Source organism: Lytechinus pictus, chromosome 16, assembly GCF_037042905.1.
Source record: "Lytechinus pictus isolate F3 Inbred chromosome 16, Lp3.0, whole genome shotgun sequence".
NCBI classification, from domain to species: Eukaryota; Metazoa; Echinodermata; class Echinoidea; order Temnopleuroida; family Toxopneustidae; genus Lytechinus; species Lytechinus pictus.
In genome coordinates this window covers 8,374,161-8,390,564 of record NC_087260.1, presented here as the reverse complement: position 1 = coordinate 8,390,564, position 16,404 = coordinate 8,374,161, and the positions used below count along the sequence as shown (strand labels likewise).

Sequence of the window (16,404 nt, the reverse complement as noted above, 5' to 3'; positions counted from 1 at the left end):
CAATGACATTTTATAAGAAATATAGAAGATATTAACTGAAAAGCAATGATTGTATAAAAGGCAAGTCCCTAAACTTAGTTTCAATACTACATGTAATTAACAAAGCTATATACAATAATGGAGACAGTTCAATGACATTTTATAAGAAATATAGAAGATATTAGCTGAAAAGCAATGCTTGTATAAAAGGCAAGTCCCTAAACTTAGTTTCAATACTAATTAACAAAGCTAGATACAATAATGGAGACGGTATAAACAAGTAATCTACAAAAACATATCAAAATAAAGCGACTACAAAAAAATAAGAGAAAGTGATTTAAATGATAACAATGATAATGAGAATAAATTTGAAGTATAATGGCCTTGGATGACCCCTACAGTGAGCACCGCTGTCCCTTTCTTTTAAGTGCATTTTAAAAAAAAATGGCCTTGTCCCTTTAAATTCTTAATTCAAGTCCTGATTATCAGGTGTACATGTTATTTATTCCTCTTAAATCGCTTATCAGAACACGTACACGAAACGGTAATTGGTTCAATTGCATTGTTTACCCTTTTTAAGACCACCCACCACTGGCTTTGACCTAGTCCTGGGCCCCGTCTTACAAAGAGTTACGATTGATCCAATCAACAGTTTCCAACGATCCAATCAACAGTTTCCAACTAAATCCAGATGGCATTTTATGGATGTAAAGATGTGAAACTATTTGGAAATCTTTCTTTCATGTTGTCAAATGATTTGACTAAGCCCGTCACCACACATTTTACATGACTGTTGTGTTTGATGGAATTCAAATGAATAATTGTATTTTGTGTTTATATCTATGCAGCTTCGATGGTGTGCCATTCCTAATGCATGATGATACATTAGAGAGGACCACAGATGTAGCGTCGGTGTTTCCTAATAGAACCCAAGATAGAGCAGAGTCTTTTACATGGGATGAATTAAAACAGCTCAACGCTGGTTCATGGTTTCTGAAGGTAACCGCTTCCTCAACCTTTAATTCAATTCAATTTCAATTCAAGTCATTTCAATTCAGTTAAATTCAAGTCATTTCAATTCAATTTCAATTTCAATTAAATTCAAGTCATTTCAATTTAATTTCAATTAAATTCAAGTCATTTCAATTCAATTAAATTCAAGTCATTTCAATTCAATTTCAATTCAATTCATTTCTAGTCAATCCAATTTCAGTTCAATTCAATTTCAATTTGTCCGTCTATGATTTATACATAGAGACGTTTCCTCCACTGGCTTTTACATAGAAAATTAACAGAAAGAAAATTGCACATGTTGACATGACTACATATACTAAGCTTAACATATACTAAATTAAACATTTCATTCAATTCAATCCAATGTTCAATTAATATTGGTCTATCATTTATACATAGAAATGTTAACCTCCACTGGCTTTTACATAGAAATTTAAAAAAATTGCACATGTTGACATGACTATAAAATTGCACTCATAGGCCCGTATTCTGAAGTCAGGTTTAACTTTGACCATGGTCAAACTCTGTGCTAGAATTATGGAGAGCCAAACATGTCAAAATTTTGTTTACATTAAATGCTTCACATATTTAATGTTGAAAAACAATCTAATTTATCCTTCCCAGACAGTTAAGAATGATTCGAGAGTCAAATGAGCTGATACATTAATCCTCTACCGTTAATGATTTATGTAGCAACTGGCTTTCCATAGTTACACCACAACTTTAAACCAGAGTACAAGTTAAACCCGAGTTCAGGATACGGGCCATAGACATGAAAATTTATGAGGTGATATGTATGAATAAAGCAGAAGAGGTCAATGGCTCGGTATGTGATCGATCCAGGAAGGAATTGCTGGATAAAGGGGAAACCCTGTGTGGACGATTCGAGCAAAGTTTAGGAGTAAACATAGATTTGGATGTGTCCGTGGCAGGCTAAGAATTGATGGTAGAACATTATTTTGTTGTTGTGAGCACTGAACTCATTAGACTAGCTTAGCTGGGGTAACGTACATGTATGAGTGCCTTGAACACCTAACAAGGTGGATATGTACACTATAAAAATCCTATGTATAGCCCCCATCACACTTATTCGGAATCAGCAGGAATCAATCAGAAGCTGGAACAAAAAAAATTTGGGGAGGAACCAAACTGGAGTTGAAATTCAGTAAATTGACCAGGTGAATCATCATACACTAGTCAAAATGAACCGCAATGGAGTCAGATTGATAATTCGTGCTACATTCTTGGATATTCTGAGTGCATTCGAAATATTTTTGTCATTTCTTTTGGCCGTCCCGAAGGTTTTGGTCATGTTCAAAACATTCGAGGGGTATTTTCGAACGGTGTTCGATGTAGATTTAAATGACCAACTGGTGGTCGAACAATAGTCCTTTCATTCCGGCCAGTTCTGCTTGATTCGGAATAAGTGTGATGGGGGCTTTATTTATTTTCTTGTTTTACCCTCAAACAGAAAGACCCCTTTCACACCGGCATGTCTATTCCGCGAGCAACGCGGGAGCGGTTTGACGATCAGGGTATCCTACGTCTGTCTGATCTGATGGAGATTGCTATAAAGTACAACAAGACTGCAATCTTTGATGTATTCGGACCCCCTCATGGTCATCCGTTTCGTAACAACATTGATGAGGTTGTCGTGGACACCATTCTCCAGTCCGGTATAAGACAAGATCAGGTGGGTGTTTCATAAAGCTGTTGGTAAGTTAAGGTCAAGTCCACCCCAGAAAAATGTTGATTTGAATAAATAGAGAAAAATCAAACTAGCATAACGCTGAAAATTTCATCAAAATCGGATGTGAAATAAAGAAGTTATGACATTTTAAAGTTTTGCTTATTTTTCACAAAACAGTGATATGAACAACTCAGTGGCATGCAAATGAAACAGTTGATGATGTCCCTCACTCACTATTTCTTTTGTTTTTTATTGTTTGAATTATACAATATTTCATTTTTTTACAGATTTGACTATCAGGACCAACTTGACTAAACCACATAGTAGTAAATAATAATGGTAATTCCACATGTTCAGGGAGAAATTAATTGTTGTTTCACTTGACAATGAGGAGAAAATTAGAATATTTCATATAATAAAATACAAAAGAAATAGTGAGTGGATGACGTCATCAGTCTCCTCATTTGCATACCGACCAGGATGTGCATATACATGTAACTATTTTGTGAAATTAAGCAAAACTTTAAAATGTCATAACTTTATTTTACATACAATTTTGATGAAATTTTCAGTGTTATGCTTGTTGGATTTTTTTCTTTGTACTTAAATCAACTTTTTGCTGGGGTGGACTTGCCCTTTAACAATAATAATAATACATCGGAACGACGTGTCTAAGCGCTTTACAAATGTATTGTTACCCCGGTCATTGGATTCAATCAGTCATTCCCGCACACAATGTATGCACATCCTCCACTCCCTGGGGAGTATTCCAGTCAGTCGCCGGTGAGGCGCACACAGTACTGGACAAGCTACCATGACTTTCACATCCTACCGGGTACCCATCTATGAGCGACTTTATGAAAAGCCGGGGAATCAAATACCTTTCCTGTCTCCTGTGGATGATGGAATAATAATGATGATAAATAATTATAACATTTCTACAGCTGCCTTTCTTTAAAAGATACAGAGCTGATTACATAGAGATGAAAATTATTTACAAAGAAACAAAAGAAAAACATGAGTGCGAATAAAAATGAAAGAACATTGAAAGACCAATGCTTGCAAGCGGGCATTGACAGAATAGATGTGTTTTTAGAGTTTATTTTGAGTAAACCTACATTCTTTATTGAGTTGGGGAGATTGTTCCATGTGCTTGGACTTGGAGCAGTGGCTAGGGATGCCCGCTTGCCAGCATTGTTTCGACATTCTGGGATATGGATACACAGAGCTGCCAAGTAGTACGATTTTTCCGTATTTAGTACGTTTTTGCAACCAAAATACGTTTTTTTTTGTTTTTTTTTCTTCTTTTTAATCGAAATTTATTGAGAAAAATCATCTCTATATGTCTCTATTTCATGAAACGTACACAAATATGGTTATTAGATCAATGTAATTTCAGGTACATGTAACTTTTTTTTTTTTTTAATCATTTTGTAAAAACCAGGGTGAGATACACACAAGTTTAAATGTTTTTTTTTTTTTCATATTCAAGAGCAGTGCACATTTTAGCTTGCATGCAGCTTGAGCGCCGTGATGGGTGAGTGCGCCGAGCATTTTATTATGAAATACACTTTTTTGGGGGAAAATACAAAATATTTATCTCACACGGTAAAAATACTGATTTTTTTGTCAAAATACTGATTTTGGGAGATAAGAATACTGAAAATGCAAAATACAACTTGGCAGCTCTGGATACATGTATCTCTATTGGCATTAGATCTTAGATGATACATGTAACTAGAGTGCTTTTACATGAATGGGGTCACACAGGTGTGAGGGCAAAAGACCAGTAATATTATCAATGACATTATTTATGTATTTTTTTGCACAGATATATTGGCTGGGTGGAGGTCGAGACTACGTACGTGAGAAGGCACCTGGGTTCGTGGTAACCGCAGAGGGCCGATCGGATATTTCTGACCTTCAGAAGAGTAATATCACCCAGGTCAACGCAGAGTATTCAGAAATTTCAGACAAAGAAATAGAGTAAGTCTCACCTATTCTCTCTTATTCTGTTTATTTGACTATTTATACATAATGAAAAAATTGGATACTACTTGGAGCGTTGTGGCCCAGTGGATTAGTCTCCGGACTTTGAAACAGAGGGTTGTGGGTTCGAATCCCAGCCATGGCGTAATTTCCTTCGGCAAGAAATTTATCCACATTGTGCTGCACTCAACCCAGGTGAGGTGAATGGGTACCTGGCAGGAATTTATTCCTTGAAATGCGTGTGCGCTGTAATCTTAGTAATTACGGCTGCCAAGCTACAGCTGGGGTAATAATATCCAAGTCCTTTGGAAGCGCATAGAGACATTATTCATAATCGTGATATGCACTATACAAGAACTGTTTATTATTATTACTTAGATAATCATGGGTGGCAGAGTAGAGGATTATCTTTTGTGTTGGGGGGATGGGATGCAACAATAGATGCCCCCCCCCCCATGAACAAAGGATAATCCTGTGCTCCTCCGCCCATGTTGACGTTCTCTAACTCCTTTTGCTTGTCTAGTCTATATCTTTTGTATTTTCTTGTACGCTCCCCTCCCTCTCTTTGCAACCCTCTACTTCCATCGAGATCTACTGATTTGTCAACAACAACTTGGTCTGTAATCCATTAATGGTACACAAAAAAATATCCAACATGACTGAGGCCTAATGTTGAATTTCAAACCTTCAATCAACCAAGTGGGACTATAGACATAAAATTTCCACGCAGGACGGTTCAATTTTTGTTGCGTGACTATATCGGCTGCTTGAGTTATGATGTAGTTGATATTGATTGCATTGGAATAAATGAATCAAAATCAGAATGTTTTCTTTTGTATTTTATTCCATTTTAGATTTCCTATGTACTTCTTTGTTTTTCAACTTTTAGTCTTTTTGTTATGTGATGATAAGACCTATCTCACATATTCAATAATATATCAATACATAATCAATACTTCTACAGGAAGTATAAAAGGAAATCATATGTTTACCAATTCCAACTTTCTCAAGAAAGTATTACTCATTCTTCTTCCAGCTAAACTTCTGACGCACACACATTTTATGGGTTTCTTATTCACTACATTTCATGTTCTCCCTAAAAGGTCAACTCCCCCAATTCAGAGTAAAGTTATGACGTACAGGTTGTTTTGGTCAAGCGTCCAAGGTTGACCAACACCTTTTTGGTTGTAAAGCATCTAGACCAGACCAATATAAAGGGGTTCACTTCTGAACCCAAATCAGATTGCAGAGTAGAGTTTTACAGAAGAGAGAATAGAGATTGGAGTTTAGAGTTACAGAAAAGTATACTACATCAGTTTGCAGCATTTATGTTATCTTCATCTTCAGAGTTTAGTCACCATCAGACTTACTCATGTATTTGCCATTATCATCAAGTAATCATCTGTAATTAATAAATGTTTATATGAACTGTACATCCTGCATCCATTCGTCTCATTTAAGTCTGGTTGAAAGTTAAAGAGCATTAGATCCAGCGACAACACAACATTTTATTGCTTTTTCGTTGGAAAATATTGACGAGACTCTTCTGATCATAAACAACATGAATTCAGTTGATTCTAGTCAGTAAAAGTAAAAACAATGATGCAGTTAGGTATTTTGGCGTAAAGCAGACTTTGCTTTGGATTTGTACATGAAATCACATTTTGGAGCAATTTTTGGTCAAATGCATTTTACATGATAATGTTGAGTAATTTTCTGACCGCATACCCAGGCATCTTTAGTTTGGTCTTAAAAGTTGCACGAGATGTGATAGAAACAAGTTCTGAAACAATGTTGCACATACTTTCACATTGCAGAATTTTCTCGAATAATGTTGGGGGACCTAAGGCCTAAAAGACCTTTAAGTTTTTTTTTTTTTTTTTTTTTTGGGGGGGGTTAAAACGGATCAATTGTTTCTTATTTAATTTTTCCACAAGTCAGGAAGAAAGTGCACCAATGACCGGCAGCCATGGCCAGGGGCCAGTGGACCAACTTGTTTGACTTGAGCCGGCACACTTGTACTCGATATACTTTGAATCACCTATACTTTCCTTCATTAATTTTCTTCAGCACAAATTGATCCACATTGTGCTGCACTCAACCCAGTTGAGGTAAATGGGTACAGGAAGGAATTCCTCAAAAAGCTTGGAGTGTCAGAATCGGAAACCAAGCTTAGCCGGGGTAATAGGAGCCCCTTGAGCACCTATCAAGGTAGATATGTGCGCTATACAAATACCCTATATGGGCGCGGTCTAGTGGTTCTGACTCTCACCTTTCAAACAGAGGGTCGTGGGTTCGAATACTAGCAATGGCCTGTTTTCCTTCAGCAAGAAATGTATCCACACTGTGCTACGCCTACACCCGACCCAGGTGTGGTGAATGGGTACCCGGCAAGATGAATTCCTTGTATGCACTGAGCGCCGATGATGGTAGCTCGAGCTAAAGCCGGCGTGAAAATAGCAAGCACTTTGTATCTCAGGCAAAAAGCGCTATATAAATCCAGCTATTATTATCATTATATTATTACTTGATTTGTACTTTGTTTATTTCCAGTGAGTATTCCCAAGTTAATATATCTGCAAATGTGTACACCATCAATGAAGTGTGGCTGTACTCGCTCTACTGGTGTGTGGGGGCTGAATCTATTACTACAAGTGCCTGCCACTTACTCAATGATGTGCAAACACCCATCTGGCATATGGTAGGTGCAAAATAAAAATTCTCTAGTGCTTGTATGTGAGCTTAATATTTTGATATAAATGATCTAAAATTTATTTTCTTTGGATAACGGTATATCTCATCTAACTTGATATACTCTGAAAACAGGCCTTTTAAACTGATTTTATCCCTGTTTGTGTAACCTCCATTGTGAGCTTATATTTATTTATTACTTCATTCAAATTGATTTATTAGAATACTATGTTTGCGGCAAAAGTTGAATTGTGAAAGTTAACAAAGTTTGAAATATTTTATTATTACAAATGTTTTAGTGTGCATGTTACAAAGTATATCATTGATAGAAAGAAGAAGAGAAGATGAGGAAGATGAAGAGGAGGAGATAGAAGATGGAGAAGGAGAAGAAGAAGAAAATGGAGAAGAAGAAGATGGAGAAGAAGAAGAAGAAGAAGATGAAGAAGAAGATGGAGAAGAAGAAGATGACGAAGATGGAGAAGGAGAAGAAGGTGGAGGAGGAGGAGGAGAAGGTGGAGGAGATGAAGAAGAAGAGGGGGAGGGAGAGGGAAGGAGGAAGATGGAAGGAGGGAGGAAGAGAGGGTGGAGGAAAGAGGAGGAGGTTTATTTATTATCATGCACATAATATTTCATAATCATTGTATCTTTTCAGACAAAGAGCACCTATCTGTTGGCTTGGGTACTAGTAGATGCTGTTTCAGTTGTCTGTGTTGGTTTAATCTTCCTCTTACAAAGGTAAGCATCCTTTCTTGAACAGTAATACCTGTATGTGAACAGTAATTACAGCAATATGAAACACATTGAATGAAATGTATTAATGGTGAAGTTCACCTTGACAAAAACTTTATTGTAAAAATAGCATGAAAAATAGTTAAAGATATTGGCAAAGGTTTGATTAAAATACATTTAATATTATGTGACGCCATATGCGAGTAGCTTTCCTATATTATATTGTATGGTAAAAAATCAATGAAATGTCATTTTCTCTGAAAATCAGAAATGGTTTTTATTGTACCTTCAGTATATCAATACACAAATTATTTCAAACCCACTCCTAAAAAGAAAATGAAAAATAAGTCATCACGAACCATTAATAAAATGAAATTTACGCATTTTATTTTATATTACATAACGTATGGGGCAGCTACTCGTTTATGACATCACAAATCAAAAATTTGAAATTCTTATAACTTTCTTAATCTTTACAGGATTTTCCTCAAATTTTCACCAATATTTCTCATTATTTTTTTTCTTCATATTTTTACAACACAGTTTTTGTCAGGGTGAAATTCCCCTTTAATGGTCAAGTCCACCACAGGAAAATGCTGATTTGAATAAAAAGAGAAAAATCAAGCTAACATAATGCTGAAAATTTCATCAAAATCGGATGTAAAATAAGAAAGTTATGACATTTTAAAGTTTCGCTTATTTAAAAAAAAACAGTGATATGCACAACTCGGTGACATGCAAATGAGACAGTCGATGACGTCCCTCACTATTTCTTTTGTTTTTTATTGTTTGAATTATACAATATTTCATTGTTTTACAAATTTGACAATATAGACCAACTTGACTGAACCATATAGTATTAAACAATGCTAAATACATATGTTCAGGGAGGAATTATTGTTGTATCACTTGACAATATAGAGAAAATTTGAATATTTCATATTTCATATAATAAAATACAACAGAAATAGTGAGTGGATGATCTCATCAGTCTCCTCATTTGCATACCAACCAGGATAAAATTAAGCGAAAATTTGAAATGTCATAACTTTCTTATTTTACATGTACATCCGATTTGATGAAATTTTCAGTGTTATGTTTGTTGGATTTTTCTCTTTTTATTCAAATAAAATTTTTGTTGGGTTGGACTTGTCCTTTAAATAGTGGGTAACATACAGAGGTGTAATGAAATAAGCTGGGAGCTTCAAGCTTCTTCACTCCTTAAAGAAATACAGTTAATGCCAAAAAAATATTGGGCCATGACAAGTAAGACAAGAAACAAAAGTAATTTTATATTAAAACTAAAATATAGACTGTATATACAAAATTTACAGAAGGACAGGTTGACAGAAAGGGGAATGGGGGGGGGGGGGGAGTTGCCAAATATAATGGTACAATGCAATGACGGGTGAGTGGATGGTAAAATCTGAATGATGTTAGTTTCGATGACTCATTTAGATTTTAATTCTTTTGTTTCTACAGAGTGAGGCACCCAAATCATAGCATCAACCCAGAGGCGATCTCTCTGAACTCTCCTCGTCAGAAGACATTTCATCATCATCATCACCACCATCGGAAGAGTGACAAGGAGGTACTCTACCAGTCCAATGAAGACACGCCCACTCCGGATGACACCATTAGAAACATGAACATCATGATGGAAAATCCTGTCGCTAACATCACTCCCCCGGATCACGACGAGGTCCAACTGAAATTTGAATAAGCTAAAGCGACTTACCACGTCAGAAGACTTTCCACCATCATCACCATCGGAAGAGTGATAAGGAGGTACTCTACCAGTCCAATGAAGACACGCCCACTCTAGATGACGCATTTTGTAAACGATGCCTGTGGCTTTCCATGATATGAATCAATCATAAACACTTTGAATGATGTGCATTTTATGTGATGGTGTCTGTGGCTTTCCATAGTCTGAATCAATCATAAAGACTTTGAAGGACGTGCATTTTATGTGATGGTGTCTGTGGCTTTCCATAGTCTGAATCAATCATAAAGACTTTAAATGATGTGCATTTCATGTGATGGTGTGTGTGGCTTTCCATAGTCTGAATCAATCATAAACACTGAAGGATGTGCATTTTATGTGATGGTGTCTGTGGTTCTCCATAGTTTGAATCAACCATAAACACTTTGAATGATGTGCATTTTATGTGATGGTGTCTGTGGCTTTCCATAGTCTGAATCAACCATAAACACTTTGAATGATGTGCATTTTTGTGATGGTGTTTGTGGCTTTCCATAGTCTGAATCAATCATAAAGACTTTGAAGGATGTGCATTTTTTGTGATGGTGTCTGTGGCTTTCCATAGTCTGAATCAACCATAAACACTTTGAATGATGTGCATTTTCGTGATGGTGTCTGTGGCTTTCCATAGTCTGAATCAACCATAAACACTTCTAAACGATGTGCATTTTATGTAATGGTGTCTGTGGCTTTCCGTAGTCTGAATCAATCATAAACAATTTGAAGGATGTGCATTTGAAGTAATGTTTTCTGTGGCTCTCCACAGTCTGAATCAACCATAAACACTTTGAATGATGTGCATTTTATGTGATGGTGTCTGTGGCTTTCCATAGTCTGAATCAATCATAAAGACTTTAAATGATGTGCATTTCATGTGATGGTGTGTGTGGCTTTCCATAGTCTGAATCAATCATAAACACTGAAGGATGTGCATTTTATGTGATGGTGTCTGTGGTTCTCCATAGTCTGAATCAACCATAAACACTTTGAATGATGTGCATTTTGTGTGATGGTGTCTGTGGCTTTCCATAGTCTGAATCAATCATAAACACTTTGAAGGATGTGCATTTTATGTGATGGTGTCTGTGGCTCTCCACAGTCTGAATCAACCATAAACACTTTGAATGATGTGCATTTTATGTGATGGTGTCTGTGGCTTTCCATAGTCTGAATCAATCATAAAGACTTTAAATGATGTGCATTTCATGTGATGGTGTGTGTGGCTTTCCATAGTCTGAATCAATCATAAACACTGAAGGATGTGCATTTTATGTGATGGTGTCTGTGGTTCTCCATAGTCTGAATCAACCATAAACACTTTGAATGATGTGCATTTTATGTGATGGTGTCTGTGGCTTTCCATAGTCTGAATCAACCATAAACACTTTGAATGATGTGCATTTTATGTGATGGTGTTTGTGGCTTTCCATAGTCTGAATCAATCATAAACACTTTGAAGGATGTGCATTTTATGTGATGGTGTTTGTGGCTCTCCATAGTCTGAATCAACCATAAACACTTTGAATGATGTGCATTTTATGTGATGGTGTGTGTGGCTTTCCATAGTCTGAATCAATCATAAACACTTTGAAGGATGTGCATTTTATGTGATGGTGTCTGTGGCTCTCCATAGTCTGAATCAACCATAAACACTTTGAATGATGTGCATTTTATGTGATGGTGTCTGTGGCTTTCCATAGTCTGAATCAGCCATAAACACTTTGAATGATGTGCATTTTATGTGATGGTGTTTGTGGCTTTCCATAGTCTGAATCAATCATAAACAATTTGAAGGATGTGCATTTTATGTGATGGTGTCTGTGGCTTTCCATAGTCTAAATCAACCATAAACACTTTGAATGATGTGCATTTTATGTGATGGTGTCTGTAGCTTTCCAGTCTGAATCAACCATAAATACTTATAAACAATGTGCATTTTATGTAATGGTGTCTGTGGCTTTCCGTTGTCTGAATCAACCATAAACACTTTAAATGATGTGCATTTCATGTGATGGTGTTTGTGGCTTTCCATAGTCTGAATCAATCATAAAGACTTTGAAGGACGTGCATTTCATGTGATGGTGTCTGTGGCTTTCCGTAGTCTGCTTCAACCATTAACACTTTGAATGATGTGCATTTTTGTGATGGTGTCTGTAGCTTTACATAGTCTGAATCAACCATAAACACTTTAAATGATGTGCATTTTATGTGATGGTGTGTGTGGCTTTCCATAGTCTGAATCAATCATAAACACTTTGAAGGATGTGCATTTGATGTAATGTTGTCTGTGGCTTTCCATAGTCTGAATCAACCATAAACGCTTTAAATGATGTGCATTTTATGTGATGGTGTGTGTGGCTTTCCATAGTCTGAATCAATCATAAACACTTTGAAGGATGTGCATTTTATGTAATGGTGTCTGTGGCTTTCACTAGTTTGAATCAACCATAAACACTTTGAAGGATGTGCATTTTATGTGATGGTGTCTGTGGCTTTCCATAGTCTGAATCAACCATAAACACTTTGAAGGATGTGCATTTTATGTGATGGTGTCTGTGGCTTTCCATAGTCTGAATCAATCATAAACACTTTGAATGATGTGCATTTTATGTGATGATGTCTGTGACTTTCCATAGTCTGAATCAACCATAAACACTTTGAATGATGTGCATTTTATGTGATGATGTCTGTGACTTTCCATAGTCTGAATCCATCATAAACAATTTAATGATATGCATTTTATGTGATGGTGTCTGTGGCTTTCCATAGCTCAGGTTGACAAATTAATCATAAATCTTTGAAAAGAGGAATTCCAGATTTTTTTTGGTCAGAGTAATGAAGATGTTCCTGCATTTGAAGACTACTGTTTATATACAAATAGCGAATAGGCATGAGTGCGATGGTGCGAGATTTCGTATGAGGTGAAAGAAAGATGCTCTATTCAACAAGGCGTTGAATAGTGTTTCTTTCTTTCACCGAATGCGAAATCTTGCACCATTGCACGAATAAGAATATTCGCTATTTTTGTTGTACAACGCCTCGGAGATTAGCGAAACTATGAAAAAAAGAAGAGTTTTTCCCTGCAGTAATCAAAGAAAAGGGAGCAAAAATATTGAAAGCAAAAAGCAAAATCCCACAAGCGCACATGATCTTGGGCAGCATTGCGCATTTAGCCAACAGGCTATACGCGTATTGGACCTTCATTTTTACTGAGCGCAATGAATAAAATCGTATTGTGACGTCACCTCCTAAAGCCATGCAGCGGTACATTTTGGATGGTACGTCGTGTGTGCAACGGTACGAATGTTTGACATTCAGCCTCCCATTTGCTTGCGTACAACAAGCTAAGTAGGCGTTGTACAATATGTATTATCTTATTGAGGGAACTTGCAAATCAATCCATATGAAGTTAAAGGTCACTCAAATATAAATATATTTTGCTAATTTTGTTTGTGTTGTCAGGCATCACTATATCTATTGTATCATTGTTCAATTCTTATTAATTTTGGGTAATGTTTTTAACCCATTAAATCTTAGCCACCATTTGTATTCCATAGTCATCATGAAATAAAAAGATTATTGTAATATTATGTAACCTCATGTAATAGATTTATTTCTCATTTTACTTTTACATACATGTATATCATTTATTTTTATACTTTAAATGTACAAAGTAGAAATGTTAGTAAAATGGTCTTTATCAAGTAGATTATCAGTCCATGATATCCACATTTTGTTTGCTTGCTAGTACATGTGTTTAGGCCCGAGTTGAACCGGTCGGTCAACTGGTGCCCGACCAAATTTATGGGGAAAAAAACATAATAAATTTGCTCAAAATGTTTTGTATGTTGTACTGATATCATGACTTGAATGAGCTGTGATTGTTATATCCCCTTCACTTTAAAACTGGCAAGGGAAATGTTATGTATAAAGGAAGTGTGCAGAACATAAAACAGCAGAGTTATGAAACCCTTTAAACACGCCAGGCTTTTTGTGCTTTCCAGTCGTATCGGCCGCGGATGATATTCGGTATACAGGTTGCAAGTGATATTGTCTACAAAATCACATAATTCAGTTTCCAAAATTATTTCATTATAATTCAGTATTTAATGCTAATTCATGTGTAAAATATGATGTTTGAATTGAATCATTAAATGATGCTCCAACTACGCAGATTCTAGGAAAAAAAACTCTTTTTAGTATTCTTAACGAGTACACAAAAAACAGAAATTGCTTTTAAAATCAATTTCTTATGATTTTATATGACATATATTTTATTATATTTTGTATGTCTGATGTGTTTCTTTACTTTCTCTTACTGCTTTTCTATTTAATTAAAAATTATTGGCAATACTTCTGTGATCACAAATAAATGTAACATGATGTTTGTAGACATTAAGAATTAAAATGCATGTATGACAAAAATTGACTTTTAATAAAGGGCATTGCAGACCTGCCAACCAGTACGTTTTAACCGTATTTAGTACGTTTTTGCAACCAAAATACGGCAGTACGTTTTTTCTTTGAAAAATACGTTTTTTGTAAAAAAAAAAAAAAAACGTGCACAAATATGGTTATTAGATCAATGTAATTGCAGGTAACTTGTTTTTTTTTTCAATCATTTTGTTCAAACCAGGGTGAAAATACATGTATACACATGTTTTAATGTTTTTCATCTGCAAGAGCAGTGCGCATTTTAGCTTGCATGCAGCTTGAGCGCCGCGATGAGCGAGTGCGCCAAGCATGTTATTATGAAATACACTTTTTTGTGGAAAAATACAGTTTTTCATTCCCAGAGGTTGGCAGGTCTGGCATTGAAAGTGCTTCCTTGGAATTGGTCGTGTGGTCTAGTGTTTAGAGCATTGGACCCAAGATTGTGAGGTTCTGAGTTCAAATCCCTGCTCAGCAATTAGGTCCAACAGTAATTTCTGTCATCAACAGTATCAGGTCAGCCTCTATGACCGATTAATTCAGACGCAAAATGTTTTCTCTTACCAGCTTTGCAGAGTTCCTACATGAGGTATTTCAAAAGAAAAAGATATACAAAACTATCAGGGTTCTACATTACTGTATTATTTGTTTTGTGAAGACAAACATTTCATAATTTGTCTTTTATTTTGTACAAATTTGGCATATAATTCATAATTATACTCATGGAGTTTAATTCCATTTGGCCCAGGGGAAAAGCATTTGATATTATAAGATAAAAACATCTGCTTTAGCTCTGACTTTGTCATTCATTTTATTTCCATTCTAAAGGGATGAAGAGCTGAGTGTATTTCTTAGTTTTTATGCTATTGAATTCTGTCATGTTATCAGCATATTATTTTAGAGATGAATCCTTGTTTCTCCAATATACTTAGGAATGTGGACGTCGCCACTTTTTTCCTTGGTACGCAAGACGCGTGAAATTTTTTGAAGAAACCCATGAGGGCGCTTTGTTGATTCTAAAGTGAAATGGAAAAATTTTGTGGCCCATTTTGTTCATTTTTGTGAAAATTTTCGGTTGAAAAATGTTAAGTTTTCTAAATTTCTGGAACTGCCCCCCCCCCCCATCCCGCTGCGGACAGCCAGGAATGTGGAAAACATGGCACTGGCAGTGAGTACACTACATGTACCAATCTTATCCCTAGTGATTTTATTGTTTAAAAGTGTAAATTTGCTACACTGTATACAAAATCTGTGTGCTTTGTGTGGTATAGTAAGGAAAAAGTAGTGATTCGGGGTTTGGAAGAGATGATGGACAGCGGTTGGGAACAATTAGATGGATAGGGTGAATAGCGGACATTGCATAACAGTAAACTCTCTTCAAGATCATGGTGGATCAATTAATGACAGGATATAACCATTGGCCCGTATTCTGAAGTCTGGTTTAAGTATGGACAGCCAATTGTTACACTAACAGTAGAGATATAATATTTCAGCTCATTTGGCTCTCAAATCATTCATAATTGTGTAGGAAGTATAAATAAATGATTGTCTTCATCATCGATGAATCAGGAAAGAGCACAGTAAACATAAGAAACATACAACTTCATAAAAATTTTGATACTTTTGGCTTCCCATAATTTTAGCAGAGTTACATGTAGACCATGGTCTAAGTTAAACCCAACTTCAGAATACGGGCCATTGTGTTTGGGCAAAACCACTACTCAACCACAACCAAAAACACTACCTACATGTATCTATGTTGTAATCTACCACCACTCCTACAATTAAAAGGACGACGGCTGGATCACAACAAACACGCGGAAGGATTAATTGACATGAAAACCATGACTACTTTTTCCATGCTATACCACACAAAGCCCACAAATTTTGGTACACCAAATGTACATGTTTTAAACACCATAACAACTATAAATAATGTAAATGCTCTTTCAGATCATTGCAGCGATCTTGCATTTGAGGAAGTGTACTGGTTTCCTTTGGATTTTTTTTTTTTCATTTGAGTGTTGGCATTTAGATATTTTTTTAAAGAAATACATGCATCTGAGATTTTATCATCCCAACTTTAACATGTTTTGAAATCTTACTTCATTCTTTT

The 16,404-nt window shown here is 35.8% G+C and overlaps 1 protein-coding gene across 2 annotated transcripts in view; it reads left to right on the top strand.

Moving 5' to 3' along the window:
- The window catches only part of LOC129279187 (glycerophosphodiester phosphodiesterase domain-containing protein 5-like), a 42,820-nt gene extending 27,936 nt beyond the window's left edge, over nucleotides 1–14,884 (top strand). For both annotated transcript variants that reach the window (XM_064110842.1, XM_064110843.1), the window contains exons 9-14: nucleotides 828–978; nucleotides 2,465–2,686; nucleotides 4,515–4,669; nucleotides 7,226–7,373; nucleotides 8,016–8,098; nucleotides 9,575–14,884. In XM_064110842.1, coding sequence (XP_063966912.1) covers nucleotides 828–978; nucleotides 2,465–2,686; nucleotides 4,515–4,669; nucleotides 7,226–7,373; nucleotides 8,016–8,098; nucleotides 9,575–9,815 — 1,000 coding nt within the window. In that variant the 3' untranslated portion in view covers nucleotides 9,816–14,884. The remainder of the gene's footprint in view (nucleotides 1–827; nucleotides 979–2,464; nucleotides 2,687–4,514; nucleotides 4,670–7,225; nucleotides 7,374–8,015; nucleotides 8,099–9,574) is intronic.
- The last annotated feature ends 1,520 nt before the right edge of the window (nucleotides 14,885–16,404 follow it).